This window comes from Lissotriton vulgaris, chromosome 8, assembly GCF_964263255.1.
Source record: "Lissotriton vulgaris chromosome 8, aLisVul1.2, whole genome shotgun sequence".
Lineage (NCBI taxonomy): Eukaryota > Metazoa > Chordata > Amphibia > Caudata > Salamandridae > Lissotriton > Lissotriton vulgaris.
In genome coordinates, this window is record NC_141696.1 from 187,840,958 (window position 1) to 187,863,174 (window position 22,217).

The 22,217-nt window shown below is 47.0% G+C and overlaps 1 protein-coding gene across 1 annotated transcript in view; it reads left to right on the forward strand.

Annotated features, from left to right (window-relative positions):
- Window positions 1-22,217, forward strand: part of PCF11 (PCF11 cleavage and polyadenylation factor subunit) — a 297,241-nt gene that overhangs the window by 133,883 nt on the left and 141,141 nt on the right. The window contains exon 11 of the mRNA XM_086933915.1: window positions 10,261-10,390. Within this exon, the coding sequence (XP_086790041.1) occupies window positions 10,261-10,390 (130 nt within the window). The remainder of the gene's footprint in view (window positions 1-10,260; window positions 10,391-22,217) is intronic.

Genomic DNA, 22,217 nt, shown 5'->3' on the forward strand with positions numbered 1-22,217 from the left:
ACATGTGAGCACATATCTGCATGAACAGATATGCTCCTATGATGTCCAGTCGATTCTTTGACATTGAACAGGGAAGCCATCTTGAGTATATGTACTGGGCAATGTTGATTAAGAGTTCCCCAGGTATACGATGGTGTCACTGAAACAAAAGATGTTTGGTATAAAAAAAATGGTATTCTTAGCCCACACTGATTCCATTGATGGGTTCACGGATTCCATTGATGGGTTTATTAATACATGCACCCAGAGGGCACCTTAGTGGTATGGCACCCCCTGAAAACCTAACAGCCTGTTGTGTACTGGATAACTGGTGTAGACCAGCCTGCCACCACAGACCGGTTTCTGACCCCCCTGCAGATGAGAGCCCACGCTCTGAGGGCAGAAACAATACTTGCTCCGGCCAGAGGTGTTGTCCCCTCCTCCAAGCAGGATGGCTAGGTAATCCACATATCCAGGCAGGAGGCTTCAAAGACCTCTGCCGCCTTTGAACAGAGTCATATATCAGAGGCCCATTTGTCACCGCTACGGGTAGGAAAATTAGCTAGTCAGGAGGTGTGTTCCCTATCAGACTAGCACATGATGTGAACACGAAAACTAGAATCCCACCATCTTTGTTTTTGGTGGAATTATACTCACTGGGTCAGAGTTATGGCCACTCCCTACAGGAAGATGGGTACTACCTGTCACTCCCCTTAATGCTCAGGTGGCACCCCTGATGCCAGGAACTTAAACTTGACTGATTCAGAAGAAGAGGACAAAACAAAGCCATGAGAAATATAGACTGCTGTGGACTTTTGGTGCCAAACCTTGCCTGCACCAGTCTCAACAATTGTGACCAAGCCACTCATCCTACAGCTGAGCTTCTGCCAAGAACCCTGATAAACTGCCAGCCCTTCACAAATTGCAAGCAATCTCCCATGGAGTAGCGGAGCTACTTGCCTGCTGGCACCGAGGACGCAGAGTCTGGTTCACTCTGTTGTCGCTCCCCAGCGAGCCCGATGCTGCAACCATCCAGGAAGAGGTACCTGTGCTCCCGAAGGTCAGATCTGTCCACTCATTGAGTGAGAGGACACCAGGACTGACCGGACCCGCACAGCACCAATATCCGGGTTTCTGGACCCCTTACAGAAGCCAAGGCCTATTTGAGTCCCGTCTGTACTCGAACAGCACCGAGACCGAGCATCCCTCAAGTTAGTCACCACTGTTGTGACTCATTTCCAGAGTGGCCTTACTGTCCTGATTTGTACCCTCAACCAATGAGACCGACTACCATGAGGGCCTTGGATGCACAGAGCCCAGCCAACCTATCTTCTCTGCACATGAGTGTCCCAGCCTGGGTACCCAAAAACCGGTGGTGCCCCGTTTGCTCCCAGGACCCTTGTGACCATAGCCGACATTGGGAGCTTCCGGACTTGTCCCCACGTTCCCCTGTACAGCCGGTTTCTAGATGCCCCACCTTCTTTCCACTAGCGTAGCGCGCAAAGCTACCAACCTGACCAGAACCTCTGCACGCAGATGCCCCAGGGCAGGTAACTAGTATCTGCTGGTGGTACCTTGAACAATGGCCCCCTAAATCCCGAAGGAGACCCCCCCCCCCCCAAACTGACCCTAAATAACCATGCAAAATATGCCTTTTTGTCCCCATAGGAAAGCATTGCTGCATAAAGACTCATTTAAGTTAATATTTCACTTACCTGTGAAAATCAATATTTAAAAAAGACTTGATAGCGAAGTTCTTGGTATCAAATTTTATACACAAATATGACTTATGTTTATAAATTGGTCACAGATTTATTCTTGTGCGTCTCATTTATTGCCTCAGAGTACAACAAATGCTTACCACTACCCTCTGAGCCTAAACTGCTTGCCCTCACTACCCCAAAAGAGAGCATTTAGTATCGTAATGTTTGCTTCTCTAAACCAATAAGGGTTGCCTAGAATCTCTACACTGTGTACCCAGTTTTGGTCCACTATATAGAGAGCCTGCTTATTACATTGGGACACTATATGGTTCCCCTCTAGTTCAAGGATATTTTCAAGTCCTAAAAGACCAGACTCACTGCCAGTATCTCAGATTTATGGTAAGTTAAGTTTAATACGGATTTAAAATAATGCAGTTTGAAGTCACTATAGCCTTCAGTGTTTCCTTCTCAGGAGCAGTCACTCTTGTATTGAGAAGCAAGCATTGGCAATGCAACCTGTGTCACATTTGTTAAATTTACAGCTACTGGCGTTGTGACAGTTTTTTTGTTATGTTTTTTTAACTTGCAAGCATTTAAACAGTGGTGTTCTGTAACCTGAAGCACTGGCAAAGCCAGTAGATCTGGGCATCACTTAAAGTGACTTGATGTTTCCATCCATGCTCTCCTATTCATCTGTACACTGAAGTCTCTCTCCTCATCCATGTAGTCTATCTTATGTGTTTGCTATATAGTTAAAAGTGCCTGACTGTGTCCACCCACCATACCAAAGAGCATGAATGCTGACTTTGTGAAAAGAGGATAATTCTGCAAACTGTTTATACACTCCACAATGCAGTCCAGAATTTGTAGTTGAGAGTAAAAATATACCAGACATTGTAGTCTCCATAGCAACAAAGAATGCTCTTTTACAGAAACAAACCATGCACTTTGTGCTTGTAGTCTTAGTAGCACAACTGCAGCCGGACGGTTGTCTGCAGCACAGTTAGCCTCACGGGAATGCTATTAAAACAAAAAAAAATACAACTGAGTCAAAGCATCATATGCTACAGTGATGGAAGTATAGGCCCTATGTTTCGGCAGAAGAGTGAGCCTCATTTGCAGCTCTGTCAGCTAGCCAATAAACGGCAATTAAAAAAAATCTGAGTCCCCAAGTTGGAAACCATATATACATTTAAGGGCATTCTTCCTTTGGGAGGAAGCTATGGGCCAAGGAGGGTGTCTGCAATTTCGCTAAATCCACAGCAGTAGAGTAACATGGCGCGAGGAAGGCCTGTGGAGTAAAGGCACCGGGAACAGAGATGGGAAAAAACTCTTCAAGAGGGCAAGGCAAAAGGGGCAAGTTGGGGAAGGGAAGATCTGAGGGTAAACCAGAGAACCTCTGCAAAAGGAACCAGTGCGGGACAAAAAGCAGAAGTATGAAGTAAAACGCAGTCATGAAAACATGTTAGTAAGCAAAGCAAACCGTTCAATTCAAACGGGCTTAAATTACAGCAGTGCACATATCCAAATCCTTTATTAGTTTAGACAAATATAATGGGCAATCAGCTCCTTCAGTAACGAGCGCCGTTTCCCTGGGACCTCCGTCCATCCACTCACGCACACGCCTGCACTTACAGTATTGTTCTCTTCCTGCAAAGATAGACGAGTCTGTTGCTTTGTCCCTTAAGGTCTCTTTAAGGAAGCGGTCAAGCGAGTTTGGAAACCGGAGCCTGTGCAAGGGGAGGTATGCAGGGAGTGGGGAATAGACAAAAGCAGGCTCTACTGTGTAGAGTTTAGGGGCATGCTAATAAAGAGACTGCCAAGAGATCCATCACAGGATGAGCTGTGTCACAGAAAGGAATGCTGGTAATGAGCTATCCGGCAGATCGAAAGGAATGCGCAAGGTGTGGGAGTAGAACCCAACAAGACTGGTTGAGAATCAGACCTGCATCTGTGTGTGCACGGACATTCTTACTGAGGCATTAATGAAATGTGTTTTTCTGAAGCTTCTGGTGAGAGGGGTTGCAAGAGAGAAGGCAACATATGGCCAGAGCTGGCCAACCAAAAAATAGCGCTTGAGCAGCGACGATGGGAGGTGGTGGTGTAGGGACGGCACTGGGGAGATTAAGTGGCAGCAGCAATGACGGGAGGGAGGGGGTGCGAGTGAGGAGGCAACAGATGGCCAGAGCTGGCCAACCAAAAGTACGTGTCATGTCCTCTGGGAGGGAACCAAGCCCAAAGGCGGGACAGATGGACACTATTGACCAACCAAAGTAAAGGAATTTTGAAAGGCAGGCCAACTGACCAACTAAAAGTGTTGGGCGTATTGAAAGTCCATATGTTAAATACAGCATGCCTTGCAGAGCAGCACATGCGCTGCTCAGGCTCCACCTAAAAAATAAAAAACCCAACAATGGTACTTTTGATTAATCCCACTGGCACAGTGGTACTCGTATTTATTTTATTTGTATTTATTTTGAAAGTTTTATATAGCGCGAACAAGATCTTTGCAGATATCAGAGTGCTTTATAGACAAAGGAAGAGCGTGTGAGTAAATAACAAATGGGGTGGGGAAGGTACATGTGGGAACATAGTCAACCAAATACATCAATAATTAAACAAATACAAATAATTGATAGCGTAAACACTCAGACAGGTCAGTAACACGAGTCATACAAAAATACAGAAAAGATCAGTATAACTGAATGATACGTCTGTAATATCAACCTCAGTAATAATTCAAGTGTATTTAGCCATGAGGATAGCTTTTACTTCTTTCTTAAAAAGTATGGTAGAGGCGATGACCCTGATTTCAGGGGGGAGTGAGTTCCAGATCCTGGGTGCCATTCCTGAGAAGGAGCGTTTATACGTTTTTTCCTTGCGGAATCTTTGGGGCTTTAGCAGGAGATTGTTTGTACCTCTGGTGTTTCTAGAGCCTCTGGAAATCGTCAGCTTCTGGGCGAGATATCCGGGTGATCTCAGGTGGACAGCCTTGTGCGTGATGCAGGCGATTTTCAGATGTATTCTGGCTTCAAAAGGCAGCCAGTTCAGGGCTCTCAGGTCCGGGGAAATGTGTGAGTGCTTTTTTGATCCGGTGATGAGTCTCGCTGAGGCGTTTAGAGAAGCTCTTATGGGTGCCGTGGTAGTTAGGGGGAGACCGCAGAGGGCGATGCTGCCGTAATCTATTCGGGGGATGACTAGAGCTTGTACCGCAGTTTGAAAATCTTTGGCTGGAAGGAAGGATTTGAGTTTCCTTAGGGTATTGATCTGGTAGTTCGCCCCCTTAGTTGCTTTGTTGATGTGTTCCTGCATGTTGAGGTTGGTGTCAAGTGTTATGCCTAGAGATTTTGCTGATTTACGATAGTGGGGTGAACATTGAGTGCGGTTAGGTGTTTAAGCCAGATTTGAGTGGTAGTGATCTTCGCAGGGGGTGAGATCAAGAGGAACTCTGTTTTAAGAGCATTGAGTTTGAGATGATTAGCGGCCAACCATGATTGGGTGCTTCTGATCGTTTAGTTCAAGAGCATAATGTCTTTGGGTGATTGTACTTTGAGATAAAGTTGGGTGTCATCGGCGTACATGTGGAATTGAATATTGGATGCCTGTAGCAAGGTGGTGAGAGGTTCCATAACTAAGTTAAACAAAGTTGGGGATAGGGAGGATCCTTGTGGGACGCCTAGCGATACCGGTATTGGAGAAGATATCAAGTTGTTACTCTTGAATTTCTGCGTTCTGTTGTGTAAAAAGGACGTAAACCACTTGAGCACAGTTCCAGATATACCCATTCTTGTGTTTAAGAGCTCGAGTAAGTTCTCATGTTTGACTGTGTCGAATGCAGAAGAGAGATCCAGAAGGATAAGGAGGCAGGTATCGTTTTGATCCCAAGATTTGGAGGGCGTCGTCAATTATGTGAATCATAGCAGTTTCTGTACTGTGGTCCGCTCTGAAGCCTGATTGATGGGGGTTGAGTAGATCAAACTGATTAATGTGTCTAGTCAATTGAGTTTGTGCGCATTTTTCCAGCAATTTGGCAAGAGTCGGAATATTGGTAATGGGACGGTAATTATTTAATTCAGAGGGGTCGGCTGTAGGTTTCTTTAGTAGCGGTGTGACTTGTCCAACTTTGAGGGAGTCGGGGATGGTCCCTTGTTGAAGTGAGCTGTTGATAATTTTAGTCCAGAGTGGGAGGAGCGACGAGGTAAGGTCTTTGACAGCGTTGGCAGGAAGGGGGTCCGAGAGGTGGTTGGCTGGTTTCACAGTGCTGAGTAGTCTACCAATTTCTTCTTCCGAGTAGGTGGCAAAGGATGACCATGTAGCATTGTTTTTAGGTTCAGTGGGTGCTGTGCAGAGGGGTTTGGGGTAGAGACTTACGTCAATGGGGAGATCGTTCTTTGTTGTCTGTTTTTTGGATAAAGAAAGAAGCAAAGTCTTCACAGGAGGGTGCTTCTCCAAGAGTGCTGAGTGGTTGGGGTTGTTCCTTGGATTGTGTTCTGATTAGCTCAAACAGCTTTCTCGGACGATTTTTGGCTTGGTGGAGCTGGCGGCTGAAGAAATCTGATTTTGAGGGTTTTATTTTCCTGAAGTAGGCATTTCTCTTTTTCTTCAGCGCTTTTAAGTGCAGTGCGGAGGGGGCTGATCTCCAAGTGCGCTCTGCCATTCGCATGGCCCGTCTATCGACATTGAGACTCCCGTCGTACCAAGGATTGGACATTTTTGTGGATGCTCTTTTTAGCTGCATAGGTGCAGCCTCGTTAACTATGGAGGTCATCGCGTTGAGGTAGTGATCCGTCAAGGATTGGACATCCGTAACGCCAGTGGGACGAAGTAATATATTGCAGCTGTGGGGGGGGGTAGAGAGATTGGGTTGAGTTTTTTCAGGCCCCTTTTCCAGACTTTGGGCTTGATGGATTGAGCCGGGTTAAATTTAACTTTTTCGTTGATGAAGAACGTGACAATGTGGTGATCTGACCAGTCACAGGGTTGGATAGATTCGAGTTGGATAGAGTCCTCTTTGAAGATGATAAGGTCGATGATAGAGCCTTTCTCGTGAGTCGGACTGTTGCATATTTGGGTGAGGTCAAGGGCGTCGAGGAAGTTTTTAAGGCTATTTACCACTGCGTCATTCTGATCGTTCCAGTGAAGGTTGAAGTCACCAAGGTATATTTGTGTGAGTTGTCGCCCTGAATTGGTTGTGATCAAATCCATGATTTGTTGCGAGAAGGCAAAGTTGTCTCCAGGTGGGTGGTAGATGCCGTGTAGAGAGCATATCGGTTTGCCCTCACTGATAATATCTAGGCAAATGTATTCACAGGAGGTTGGGGAGGGTAGGGAGGTTACTTTCAAGACAGAGAGGTTACTCCTGTGTATACATGCGATTCGTGGGTAACGTCCTACTGCCTGATCTATTTAAAGCTGTTACTTGGTCTTTTAGTCCCACATTCACAATGGATTCGTCAGTGGATTTTCAAGCCTGATGACGCAGTATGGGCAAACTGCACTGAAAACACTTCCACATGACTTCCACTTTTGTTTGCTAATCCCTAATTTAGGGAATTGGCAAATGATTTTTAGTCTAGGTACCGCATATGATCTGCATCAGCACATGTTGCAAATGAAAAGTTTTTTTACCTGTAATAATTGGTTTGCAAACTGTAGTGCTCTAGGTTCGCATTTGTCCTACACATCTCCCAGGATGCGAACCCTTCGTCCTGCGTGTTGGTACATAATTTACTATACTTTAACAAGGCATGCTAATTTTCAAGTCGAGTTTAAAAAAAAAAAATAAGTCCTGTAAATATGAGCACAGGTGCAAAATCCCAAATTGCGTCTCTGTCCAGGTGCATTATATGCTTCTGGAGAGGTATTAAGACTCTCCTAGATACCTCTTAAGAATTCTTTTTTAGGTGTATGTGGCAACCCTTCCCCACATCTCCCAGTTTGGATTGGTCAATTATGTCCCAAGAGCCAAATCCCTCCAGATCCTCAAAGTACCTTAGCCACCTGCCCTGTACAATGTCACATTGGTGTCTTGGCTGTAGTGGTCCCCTCTCGTGAATCTTTCTCCTGCCATAATGCCAGCATAAAATCAGTATTCTTGTGATTGTTAATAGTGACTGGGGGTAGAAGACTCTATAGGAGATTTAATAAACTTGCTCTTTCTTTGAGCTTCCGCTCCATGCGTTCACTGCAGTAATCGCGGTCTCGAACCAACTGTTCACCCTGGCCCGTCTTACAGTGACTGCATCCCATTGTATAGTAAGCAGTAATAGATGCCAGGTGTCTAGCTCTTGTCTAAAGTGTTGAAAGTGGGGCAATGTTGCGATCCTGGCTCGTTTTCTTGCCTCTGGATATGCACATATCTAGTTGTTTCAAAACTGCATTATTCAAGGTTCTGACATGAATGTGGCAATAAAGACCCTCCTGGGCAACCAGTGAATTGCTCAGTGAGTCTAACCCAGTGTGCTAAAGGTTCTAAGACTATAGGAATGGTGAAGACCATTTGTTATGTGCCCTGCTCAATCACAGAGAGAGGAGAGAATCTAGTTTACCTTCACCAAGGACAACGGCTTGGCATGTAAGGTTTGTGGTAGCCCAGAAAGAGAGGGCAGAGATTAATTTTGTTTGAGTTGAAATATGATGGGTTGGTGAACTGAATCAACTGTCTTCTCAAAATCTACTAGAAATATAGTGCCTTCTGTAATATGGACTTTGGAGAGTGCCACCTGCAGGCGTTGGAGGCAGTGACCTGACACAAAGCAGTATTTTTCCTTCAATATATGAGCCTGTTTAAGGTGCTGCATGTTTTAGGTTTTAAGGTTGCAGTAGGACCCGGAGCGTGGCACCCCTTAATTCGCATGACGAGGAGTCCTTTTGGACTTTCTGTGAGTCATGTGAGAAGTGTTGGTCCAACTCTGAACTGAAGGGGGAGTTCAGCACTGGTTAAGCAGCAAATATGTTCTCAGGAACTCTTAGGGCCGTCGTGTCTCTTCCCCCCCCCCCCGCCAGTGTGAATGTGGTGAAGATGGTGGAAGTGAAGGACTAAGGGTTGCAACCATGGGTGGGTTCTTGGCACATCCACGCACTCCAGTGTCTATCCATGCCTTGAAGCTAGTCTGGGATCATATGTAGCATGAATAGCCATCCGTTAATCTCCCTGTTCCCTAGCAGGTTCCACCATGGGTCAAGGCATCAATCCAGACTGGAAAACCTCAAACCACTCTCTCACTGCCGGAGCACATAATGCAGGGAGGGAACCACACTCTCCAATCCATTGCCACTGTGGGTCCTAATTGTTACCAGGTCTGCACCACCTTCACTGCACGTGCCGGGCTAGGCCCTAGTGTAGGTCCGTCATTTTCCACATGCCTGCCATGCAGTGTAGCCCCTGCACAGCACTGTCTCGACCATGTCAAGTGGCATTTCTTTAAAAGGAGGAGCTCTAGCAACGGAGGGATGTCTATCATCCCCACGCGGCTGCTCCATTGTGCCTCTCCCCTCTGTGATCGCAACCCTGCTACCTGGAGCAGCACTCAAGGTTTCCAGCTTACTTGCACGAGAGGTGCACTAGAGGTGCATTACTCATTGCAGGCTTCTGGCATGAGTCTAGGCCCAAGCCCGGGTGGACGACGTCTCGGCTCTATGCCCAAGCTTATGTTCCTACCTTTCTAGGGTGTTTAGTAATGTGGACTGCCAAGCTAGACTAGGGTGATGCAAATTCCAGGGAGTCCTTGGTAGAGCAGCACTTGCATGCATACGCCATCTTAAGCGTTCTGGGCCAGGCATTACAGTTTAAAGGGTTAGAATATATAGGATCCCAGAAAGAGATGGATTTCACAGAACCACCTTCCAGTAACGTGAGCTTACTTAATTCCTTCTTTTAACTGTGCTTTTTTGTGTCTTATTTCAAGCTTGCAAATCTTTGAAATATCTTGTGCTGAAAAATTCAAGTTGAAACGTCATCTAACCACCGTCCTCCAGCGTTGGCATCCATATAGGTTAATCTACCACCCGCCTTCCTCTTTGAAATTCCATGTGTTCTTTTGCTATGAAAATTTGAACTAAAGTAGGTTTTCTTTTAGCCTCTTCATCTAAATGAGTGCATGGCAGATTAAACAGTGAGGTGGCTAGGCAGCATAAACTACTGTTTAATGCATAGTTTAATATCGTCCTTTTCACTCTTTTGGCTGGAATTCAGTCTTATTTTAATGATTGAAGCATGTGTATCAAGTAAAGATGCACATTTCCGGAGAACTGTACTTCCAGAAAACTTAACTTTTCAATTTGGTTTTACTAACATGATGTTTGTGTGTTTAACAGGCCCATTTTAAACAGTCTTGATATTGTTAATGTTCTGGATGTGTCTTGTAGATTAACATATTTCTGTTTAAAATGGGTTGCTGGGAACACCCAGGGGGCTAAATTGGCATACTGAAGTTGCAGAATGGCAGGTGATTGAAGCTCCCAGTTTCTAGTCTTATAGTTGTTTTTAACGCAGTATGTGATTTATGACTCACCGGGCTCAATGGTGATAACTAGTTGAAGAATCTATAAATGCCATTATAAAAATTTTGTCTCTTAGAATTAAATGAGACCGCAAAACTGCCCAATTCAGAAGAGTTAGAGGAGGAGGAAGAGGAAGAGGAAGATGACCAAAGTGAAGATCCAAGCATTCCAGATCTTACTAATTTCGCCATCGAAGACTTAAGACAGTAAGTTGGTTATGGCATACTCCATACATTGTTTTGCATGCACTTAAATAATCATATGCAGTAGTTTTTATTGTATTGGATTGACAAATGGGGTAATCCGTGAGGTCTTCCTTCGCACCGCATATATTAACGTCTTCTGAAAGTGGAATCTGAAGCACTGCAACAAATGTGAGTTATTTGAGTTATGTTGCTCATCCCGGCTTGTCTGCTCCATTGTGCCGGGGGGGGTGGGGAGGGTTGCAGGGGGGGGGGGGGGGGGGGGCGGAGCGGGGGGGGCGGAGCGTGGGGGGGGGGTTGCAGCTTCGTCTCATCTGAAGAATCAGGCTTGCAGTGTGGGGGTTTGTCTGATGCTGAGAGGGAGTTTGTTCCAGGTCTTGGCTGCGATGTGGATCTTCCTTCCGATCTGGCTCTGCGGATGGGTGGGGGTGGGATTTTGGCTAGGGCAAGATCAGAGGCTTTTCTTTGGTGTGTAGACGGAGATTCTTTTGTTGAGGTATTGAGGTCCAATATGTGGAGGGACTTGTAGGTGTGGGTGAGGAGCGTGAAGGTCACTCTCTTTTGGACGGGAGCCAGTGAGGTTCTCCTAGGTGTTGGGTGATAGGTTGTTGTCGTTGGATGCCGAGGACTAGTCTAGCTGCGGTGTTCTGGTTAGTCTGGAGTTTGAGGAGTAGAGTTGTTTATCCCGGTCACGGAATCCACCAGAGGCTGGTCATTTTTCAGGGTGCATCTCTATGGTGCCCTCTCTGAGTGCATTGTATAATAAATCCCATAGTGGCATCAGTGTGGGTTTATTATGTTGAGAAGTTTGATACCAAGCTTCCCAGAGTTCAGTGAAGCCATTATGGTGCTGTAGCGTTAGTAATGACAAACTCCCAGACCATGCACTCTTTATGACTTTACTACACTTATGTCTAAGAATGGACTTGGACACTGTAGGGGTACAGGGCTCATGCTCCTGTACCCTCACCTGTGGCATAGTGCGCCCAGCTAGTTAGAGGGGTGGCTGACCTATGCATAGGCAGTGAGTTGTAGGCATGGTACACAGAGAAGTGTGCCATGTACACTCTTCACTTTGTTCTGCACCAGAACTCTGTGTGTGTGTGTGTTTTACATGGCCTCTAAGGGTGACACGATAAGTGCTGCAGCCCTTAGGGGCCTTACCAGAGCACAGTGCACTTTGTACCCATCGTACCTTTTACAAGGAACTGACATGTGGTCAGTGAGGAGCCAATTGGGGGTACAAGGAACAGCTTTGGGAAAGAACACAGCCCCTGGGGCCCTGATTGGCAGGGACCCTGGGCACATCAAGTCAAAGTGAATCAGTAGTCTGACAAAGTGTGTGGGTGAGGGGTTGGGGGGTTACTGCAGCAGAAACCCAGCTTCCTACCCCGCACATTGGCCAAGAAGCGTCCTACAGGGGGCACTGAGGGCTCATTCCACCAGGGCCTAGGTTGCTACCACTATGTTGGCAAGTGGATTGGCTGTCCATGACCCTTGTCTTTCCGCGATGTGGGCACCTGTGTATACATTCACAAAGCACAGCTGCCTCGACAGATAAGTCAGATGAAAAGGGAATTGCACCCATTCGGTCCTGCTTTACATATTTGTCAGAGTCCACTGCGTTGGCATCTATTCTAAAAGGGAAGAATATGAAAAGTTACTTAACTGCTATTGCACTTTTTTCTGGTGGATAATGTGAGGAAATGGGGTGTATTACATGGTGTGGTTGTACGACTTCACCGTGTTATACACCCACTGACCCAATTAGGTCCTGTAGATTTAGTCTGTAAAATCCATAGCACAACCCTAGGTAGCTGTGGCACGGAGCAGCAAGTCTTACACAGAGGAACAAGTGTTCAGCATTTAAACAGCACCAAAACAATAGGAGAAGAAATCAACTTGACACTTGTTAGAAATGGGGTCTGTAGTTGGCAGTCGGTATGCACCCTGTCCAAGTAGGGACCCTCACACTAATCTGGTTAAGGGGAATCACAGAGCTAAGGTAATCCCTGCTCATCCCCTTGGTAGCTTGGCATGAGAAGTCAAGCTTATCTCTGAGGCAATGTGTAAAGCATGTGTACATACCCACTCAGTAACCCAATAAAACATACAAAACGAGTCAACACCAATTTAGACAAGCATTTGCAATGCAATAGGTCTCACAATTACATGAGTTTGAGCTATTGCCATTGTAAATGACAATGTCTTTTTTATTTTGTAATTGCTTTTTAAAACCTAAATAAAAGGCATTGTTATTTACAATAGCAATAGCTTAAACTCTCGTAAATGCAAGACCTATTGCACTGCAAATGCTTGTTATTTCTCGACGCAGAAGCCTAACCTTAGAGACAGCAAAACTACCCACCCCTGCATGCAAAGCACTGTTTGCTAATCAGTGAGGACGGACTAAATGCATCACAGGGCATAGGTAAGGTGACCAGATGACTCCACACGTGACAACTATTCCAGTTCTAGGTTTGGATGTAAAATATCGGTGCATTCTAGGAGCTGTAGTACAATTGTAATTGGACTTGCACACCTGATAACTAGGATAAATAAAAGTAAAACCCATGAATAGAAACGTTGTGTTGAAGTGACATCTGGTCACACTTGCCACAAGCTACTTGGCAGCTCTGAGTGGGTTTGGAGTAAGGTCAGTCTCGTATTAATAGGCTGACTCTGCTCACCATATTATTATGAAAGGTTATTAGATATTATTTGCATCTGTCCTCTGGTGCCCCATCTCTCGTGAGCTCTAGTCCTGGTACTTCTATTTCATTCCTGCCAAGGAACAGATGCCTTTTTTCACGAATTAAAGTTCCTTCCCATTATTCCAAGGAAGCAAGCGTCGGTGCTTAATTTGAGGCGGGGTTACAGGCTGGCTCAGATTGGCAAGACAGGCAATTGGAAATATGCCGATGGGCCTGTTACCGAGGCCAGTTGGTGGGTCGTTTTAGGGTGGACTAAGCAGTCCAATCATCCAGGGCAATCGCGGTCTCTAGTGCCAGTGCACATCTTAAACGGCTGTTATTACAGGGTTGACCCACCTCCGGCCGGCTAATTGTCAGAGGCAGAACAACAATAGACTCTCCTTCCGTCACAGCACGAGGTGTCCCCGCCACCTAGCTCCCTCCAGGTGCGACAGAGGCCTCAGGGCGCTGTTGATGGGAAGCCATTAGCACTCACTTTGCAGAGGACATGGGTATGGAAGAGGACTGGAAAGTTATGGTGGTTGGCGGCTGTTTAGAGGTGGCGTGGGAGCTGAGCTCCTTGGGTTATTTGTATCCCTCTCCCCTCATGGAAGGGACGAGGGTGGGGGAGGGGGGCAGATGCGAGTTCACACTATATAAAACTACAAAAATATATTAACAATTTTGGAATGTAGGACATCAAATGCTTCTATCAAATGTGCACTGGACGCAGCAGACACCGCGGCCAGAGCCGTTAACACCAGTGTCTTGTTGAGACTGCATGCCTGGCTCAGAATCTCCGGGTTCAAGCCAGAGATACAGACCACCATTCTAAATCAGCCAGTAAACCCTGATCATTTATTGGGCCCAGAGGTGGACACCACCTTGGAGAAGATCAAGAAGGACATTGAGACTGCAACGTCTATGGGGGCTCTCCAGTCGCAGCAGTTCAGGGGTGGTTCTTTTCGTCGCTCAAGCAATAGGTGTTTCCAGAGGCCAGCTGTCCCAGCAAACACAGTACAATAAAGGTGGCGCGCAAGCCACATACGCCAAACAAAGTAGAGGTGGCTATCGTGGAAACCGCGCCAAGGGCAGAGGTCGTGGAAACAACAGCTCCAGATCTTCCGCCACTAACAAACAGTGACGCCTTGTCACTGCCCCCGACCATACAACACCGGTCGGGGGAGACTCCCAACAGTTCCTGCCGGTCTGGAAGTCTATCACCACAGACAGGTGGGTCACACAGCTTATCCAGTACGGTTATTGTCTGGGGTTTACATCCACTCCACCCAACATCCCCCCAAGACACCGTCCTATGTCCACAGAGCATTTGCACTTATTGCAGCAGGAGGTACTCGTCATGCTGCAAAAAGGAGAAATCTAGCTCGTGCCTGTGGAAGAAAGAGGCACAGGAGTATACTCACTGTACTTCTTGATGCCAAAAAAGGACGGGTCCCTCAGACCCATACTGAACCTCAGACCCCTCAATCAGTACATTCTATCAGAACACTTTAACATTGCAGCAGGTTCTACCGTTGCTCAGTCAGGGAGATTTCCTCGCAACATTGGATCTGAAGGATGCATACTTTTATATAATCTGCTACACCCGTCACACAAAAAATACCTCTGATTCACCATTCAAAATCAGCATTACCAATTCAAGGTCCTCCCTTTCGGAGTAACAACGGCACCCAGGGTGTTTACAAATTGCCTGGCGACAGTGGCTGCACGCCTACGGAGACGAAACATTCACGTCTACCCTTATCTGGACGACTCTTATCCAGGCAAAGTCGGCCCAGCAGTGTGCCGCCCACATGTCCCACACCATTCACCGGCTTCACGATCTGGGATTCTCACTGAATTACCCAAAGTCCCACCTGCAGCTTGCCCACATACGGCAGTATCTGGGCGCGACAATAGACACTCTGGCAGCCAAAGCACAGCCAAATTCAGTGAGGATCAACAGCATGCAATTGCTGATACAGAAATTCAGACCTCAACACTCGCTTCATGCACGAGTGTTCATGCAGTTGATAGGCATGATGGCCTCCTGCATCTTCGTAGTCTTGCACGCGAGACTACATATGCGTCCGCTTCAGGAGTGCTTAGCACGTCAGTAGAATCAGGCTCACGGACAGTTGAGAGACCTAGTGTTGGTGACCGGTCGTGCATACAACTCTCTGCATTGGTGGAATCCACAAAACCTTTGCAGGGGACGACAGTTCCAGGAGCCTGTGCCACAGATCATTCTGACAACGGACGCATCTCTCCAGGGATGGGGAGCTCATGTACTCCACTACACAGTGCAGGGACTATGGACAACACAGCAAAAGATGCACATCAACATTCTATAGCTGATGGCTATCTTCTTTGCGATGAAAGCATTCAAAGTACATCTGTGCAACAAGGTCGTGTTGATCCGGACGGACAACATGACGGCCATGTACTACATTCAGAAGCAGGGAGGTACACACTCTCCACAGTTGTCTCATCTGGCTCAGAGCATGTTGAATTGGGCCATTAAAAAGGAACATCTTCCTCATGGCGGAACACCTCCCAGGCAAGGACAATCAGATGGCGGACTTGCTCAGCATGTACAGCCACCAAATGCACGAGTGGGAGTTACATCCATCAGTACTCCACCCGTACTTCCAGCAGTGGGGTCATCCGAAGATAGACCTGTTTGCCACAAAGGAAAACGCCAAATGCCAAAGCTTTGCCGCCAGGTTCCCACACCCACAGTCGCAGGGCAATGCGATATGGATGAACTGGTCAGGCAGATTTGCGTACGCTTTTCCCCCAGCGCCTCTAATACCGCTGGTGGCACGCAAGCTGAAGCAACACTTGATGACACTCATCCTGGTTGCTCCGACGTGGGCACGCCAACCATGGTACACCACGTTTCTAGAACTTTCCGTGGTACCGCATCAAAGGCTGCACCTCATACCCAGGCTTTTGACGCAGAGCCATGGCGACATTCAGCACCCAGATCCGCAACAGCTCAACCTGGCGATCTGGCTCCTGAGGTCTTAGAATTTGGCTACCTCAACTTGCCACCCGACTGTATGGATATCATAAGAGAGGCAAGGAAGCCCACCACCAGAGCATGCTATGCGGCAAAATGGAAGCTGTTTGTCATTTATTGTGCAGACCACAACATCAACCCGCTAGACGCGTCTACTCACAACATCATTTGTTATCTGTTACATCTATACAAATGCAATCTGGCCTATGCTTCCATTCGTATACATTTGTCCGCACTAGCAGCTTATCTACAAAACAGGCAGCATCTCTCCCTTTTCAGAGTGCCTGCCATTAAAGCTTTTCTGGAAGGACTCAAACGAGTCATTCCTCGCCATACCCCGCCAGCTCCTGAATGGAACCTAAATGTGGTCCTCACCAGACTGATGGGTCCAGCTTTTGAGCCTCTACATTCCTGCGAGATTCCGTTATTGACGTGGAAAGTGGCTTTCCTGATAGCGATTACATCACTGAGACGCGTTAGTGAGCTCCAAGCACTAACTATCCAAGAGCCATTTATACAAATTCATTCCAACAGGGTGGTGCTTCGCACTGACCCTAAATTTCTTCCTAAGGTAGTTTCACAGTTCCATATCAATCAGACTATTGAACTGCCTGTGTTCTTCCAAAATCCTGAGTCAGTGGCGGAGAGGATGCTCCACACACTAGACGTCAAGAGGGCTTTAATGCACTACATTGATAGGACCAAGGATTTTCGGAAAACTAAACAACTGTTTGTTGCCTTTTCGCCACTACACAAAGGCAACCCCATTTCCAAAGCAGGTATAGCCAGGTGGATCGTGAAGTGCATTCAAATCTGCTATGAAAAAGCCAAGCGCACTTTAACGGTCCCCCCACGTGCCCACTCCACCCGAAAGTTGGGGGCCTCCATGGCTTTCCTTGGAAATATTCCTTTAGAAGACATATGTAGAGCAGCCACATGATCTACCACACACACATTTACAAAACACTACTGTGTAGGTGTGCACTCCAAACAGCAGGCAGCTGTAGGGCAGGCTGTTCTAAAAACACTTTTTCAGACTGCTGCAGCTGGCACAGGCGGCCGCCGCTAATGGAGGGACTGCTATGTATTCTATGCACAGATATGAATTCAGCAGCCCACATGCCTCGAACCGAATATGCTACTTACCAGTATGCATCTGTTCTTGGCATGTAGGGTTGCTGACATTCATATCGCCCGCCCTCCTCCCTGGCGCCTGTAGCGGCTGCAGCACTCCAATTTACTCTTAGCATGGTCATCACTCACGGTGTTAAACTCAATCTTTGCCGCAATGGCTAAAAACAATCTGGGGATGGAGTCGATGCCCATGCGCACTGTAGTCCAAGGGAGGAGCCACCTATCTCGTGATACTTCGAAGACTTTTCCAGGACAACAATGTGCGATCATCCGGACCTAACACTAGGCGGCGATCTATGCACAGATATGAATGTCAGCAGCCCTACATGCCAAGAACAGATGCATACTGGTAAGTAGCATATTCGTTTCTTACCTGTAACTCCAGTTCTGTAGTAGGGGTATCTCTGTTATAGTCATAGGCGCCCGCCCTCCTCCCTGGTGGAGAAAATGGTATTGTAATGTATGCTACAGGCCTTGCTTTATACACCTTCAAAAAGAACTGAAAGTAAAAGGAGTTTGCTGTGCATCATGGGATACCAAGGGTCTCTGGTAGCCTTTTCCAGACATATAATGGCAGCCTATGGGGGCTTGTCTGTCCATCCCTTCCTCTCTATCATTCCAAGGATTTTGTGAAGTGGAAGTTTCTCTATGGGTGAAACTTAGCAGACTGTGTTAAATGTGATATTGGTGGAATATCCTTTGCATTTCTAGTTGAAGTACTGGACAGTGTGGCCTTGCAGGTATAGGCTGCATTATTGTCTTTAATTTTCTCTTTAGTGTCTATGCAGGATTGCACAGAAGACAGCTCAAGAGATTCTTTTTGATTGCATCCTCTCCCATAGGATGAGGTCGATGTTCTTTTATCATCCAGGAGACACTCCACCAAATCTATTTATTCCTCTAGATGGTCTAAGTTTGTGAAATGGTGTAGAGTGAGGTCCATCGATCCTTTGAAGGCCGGTTTATCTGATGTACTTCGCTTTTCTCTTTCCTTGGCTCAGCAAGGTTGTGCTGTGGCTACGTTAAAGGGTTACTTGTCGGCATGCCGGACCAGCCTTCTTTATTTAAGTCCCCCATTGTAATGAGGTTCATTAAGGGCCTCATAAATAGGTTTCCTCCCGCTACCTTCATTGTGACTCAGTGGGATTTGAATGTTCGAGGCATGTGGGCTGCTGAATTCATATCTGTGCATAGATCGCCGCCTAGTGTTGGGTACGGATGATTGCACCTTGTTGTCCTGGAAGAGTCTTCGAAGTATCACAAGATAGGTGACTCCTCCCCTGGACTACAGTGCGCATGGGCATCTTCTCCATCCTCAGATTGTTTTTTTCCGCCATTGGGTTTGGATGTTATTCCTATACTCCAACTTCGGAATCGAAACTAAACTTTTCTAAAGGCCAAAAGGCCTTCGACTTCGACGGTATTGTTCTCGCTCGGTACTTATTGACTCGATCGAACTTTCCATCTTGGACCGGTCCTCGACGCTGGCCGTTGGGCCTTTTCGACGCCACATGGACCTGCTGTCGATGGAAAGGAGCCCGTTCAAAAGGTGCCCTCCATGCCACTCCAAGTTCCCGCATACTGACAAACACTCAGTATGCAACAAGTGCCTATCACCAGACCATAGGGAAGAAACCTGCCCAGCCTGTGCCCAATTCCGTTCGAAGAAAACCATCCGGAATCGACGGGCCGCTAGGCAAGAGATGCAGCGACAGGCTCCGGAACCAGACAACATCTTCGATGATGACCAAGAACTTCCAGAAGCGGCAGATTCGGACCTAGAGATAGTCACCGTCGAGGACCAATCGGACTCGGATGAAGAGATCCCACCGGGGCAAATTGGGAGTACACTGCCCCAGACACCGATTACCCCGTTACTGAAGGCACCGGTCGAGGCATCGCCTAAAGGCCTTAGCCAAGATCCAAAGAAACATTCCGCAGCCCCGCCGTCCGGCTCGGCTCCGAAACTAAAGACTAAGCCTTCAGAGACCCCAGGGCCGAGTAACATTCTCCCTAAGAAGGTTCTAGAACCCAAAAAGGTTGTCGACCCGAAGGGCGTCGAGCCAAAAGGCTCTGAACCGAAGAAGGCCGTCGAGCCAAAGAAGGTCGCTGAACCAAAGGGCGCCATGCCAAAGCCTGTGGTCCAGCCGGAGAAGGCTACCGAACCAAAGACAAGTGCTCCAAAAAGACCGATCCAAATTAAGCCATCGACTCGACAAAAGACAGTCAACCGAAAAAGCCTGTCGAGCACAAGAAGTGTGTCGACCCTAAATACCCGGTCGATCCGCAATCACTCGTCGACCCGAACAAGGGGTCCGAACCGAGAGAAATCAATAAGGCACCGAAAGTCGTCGAACCAAGAGAGGTTATCAACCCAGAGGCAATAGTCGATCCACAACAGACTAAGCCAAAGAAGTTAGACACAGCTACGGACAGTGGAAGAAGAACTCTTCCATCCAGATCCATCGGACGACCAGGCAAAAATATATATAAACCCTGAGACTGGTAGTCACAATACTACACAGAAAGAAGAGACCATTGGACACCGGCTCTCATTCCCCCATTCCTCTAAAGAAGGAGGACTTTGGGACTTCTCCCTCTAGACCCTTCATCCCTTTCTATCCTACTATGCCTACTACGCCTTTTGCTCCTTACTCTCCTTCTCAGTCTGGGGACAATGAGGGCGACACAGGGGAAGATCCTCAATATGATTATAACTACCCAGAGGATCCTAACCCTCAAAATGAACCATGGGCAGAGCCAACTGATCCATATGACACACATCCCATCCGTGACGTCTCCTCCTACCCAACAAAGCCGTCACCTACTGACAACACCATTGTCTTCAACCAGCTAATTGATAGGGCAGCGCAGTACCACAACATAGATATGCACAATGACCCTATAGAAGAAGACTTTCTATTTGACACATTCCCTACCTCTGAGAAAAATGTCAGAACCCTTCCTATGCTAAAGGGGGTATTAAAACACGCGCCTGATATATTTAAAGATACAGCCAGGGCACGCGTAATCAATTCCAGGATTGAAAAGAAATATAGGGCAGCCCCTACAGACCCTACCTATTTCAGAGGTCAGTTGCCATTAGACTCACTGGTTGGCACGCAAGAGGGCCAACTCACAGACAACTGGAGAGGCTCCTCCTCTGACAAAGAGTCCAAAATACTAGAGGCCTCGGGTAAAAGGGTAGCATCACAGGCCTCCAATTCATGGAGAATTGCGGATACACAAGCTCTACTAGCTCGTTATGATAGAGCACACTATGACCAACTTGAAGCCTTAATGCAACACCTGCCTGAGCCTTTCAAAGCCCAAGCCAATGACCTCATACAGGAGGGAAAATTTATTACAAACGCCTCCATCAAATGTGCGCTTGACGCAGCTGACACTGCAGCCAGGTCCATAAACACTAGTGTTTTACTACGACAACACGCATGGCTGCGTATTTCGGGCTTTAAGAAGGAGGTGCAGTCCACCATTCTTAACCAACCAGTCAATCAAGACTTCCTTTTTGGCACGGCAGTTAACACCATTTTAGACAAAATGAAAAAGGATACAGAAAATGCAAAATCAATGGGGGCATTGCAGTTTCAAAAACACAGAGGTTCCTTTCGACGCTCCTCATACAGAGCAGCTACACGGGGCAAAAATTCAGTCATCATCCACATACCAAGGCAACACCCAAGGTTCCTTTATTAAGAACTCCACCAGAGGAGGTTTTAGAGGCAACAATAACAAGGGAAGAGGGCGTGGAGGCAATAACACTAGAGCCTCCATTGCCACAAAACACTACCTCCGGACCACCCTACACCGGTCGGAGGCAGACTCCAACAGTTCCTACCTGTCTAGAAACGCAATTACCATGGACAGGTGGGTGAGACAAATTATCCAGTATGGTTATTGCCTAGAACTCACTTCTACTCTACCAAACATACCACCCAGACACCGTCTTAAGTCCAAAGAACATATCACCCTACTACAACAAGAGGTGAAATGCATGCTGGAAAAGGGGGCCATAGAGCCAGTCCCTTTTCAATACCAAGGGACATGAGTATACTTCCTATACTTCCTTTTTCCCAAGAAGGACGGTTCCCTCAGACCAATATTTAACCTCAGACCCCTGAATCAATACATTCTGTCGGAGCACTTCCATATGATCACACTACAGCAAGTGCTCCTGCTGCTATAGCAAGGAGACTTCCTAGCAACATTGGACCTCAAGGATGCGTTTTTTCACATACCCATCCGTCCAGCTCACAGAAAATATCTCAGGTTCACAATAGAAGGTCAACACTACCAATTCAAGGTTCTACCCTTCGGAGTAACCACGGCTCCAAGAGTGTTTACAAAATGCTTAGCGACAGTAGCTGCACATCTCAGGAGGCAACACATCCACGTGTTCCAGTACCTAGACGATTGGCTAATACAAGCAAAATCGTACGCACAGTGTGCAAGAGACAAGTCTCAAACACTTCAGCTGCTGCACAGCCTAGGTTTTTCAATAAACTATCCAAAATTGCATCTACAACCGTCCCACATACAACAATATCTGGGAGCTACTATAGATACCTCAGTAGCAAAGGCATACCCAAACTCAGGGAGGATAGCCAGCATGCTAATGCTCATTCGCAAATTCCTGCCACAACACTCTTTGCCAGCTTGAGTCTTCATGCAGCTCATAGGCATGATGGCCTTGTGCATATTCATTGTCCCCCATGCCAGACTTCAAATGCTTACATTGCAAGAATGCCTAGCACGGCAGTGGAACCAAGCTCAAGGACAACTAAAAGACCTAGTGTTGGTAGACAGTCGCGCTCACAACTCTTTGCAGTGGTGGAACCCACAAAACCTTTCCAAGGGGCGACTGTTCCAAGAGCAAGTTCCACAACTAGTTCTAACAGCGGACGCATCACTGACAGGCTGGGGAGCCCACCTCCTTCACTACACAGTACAAGGGCTC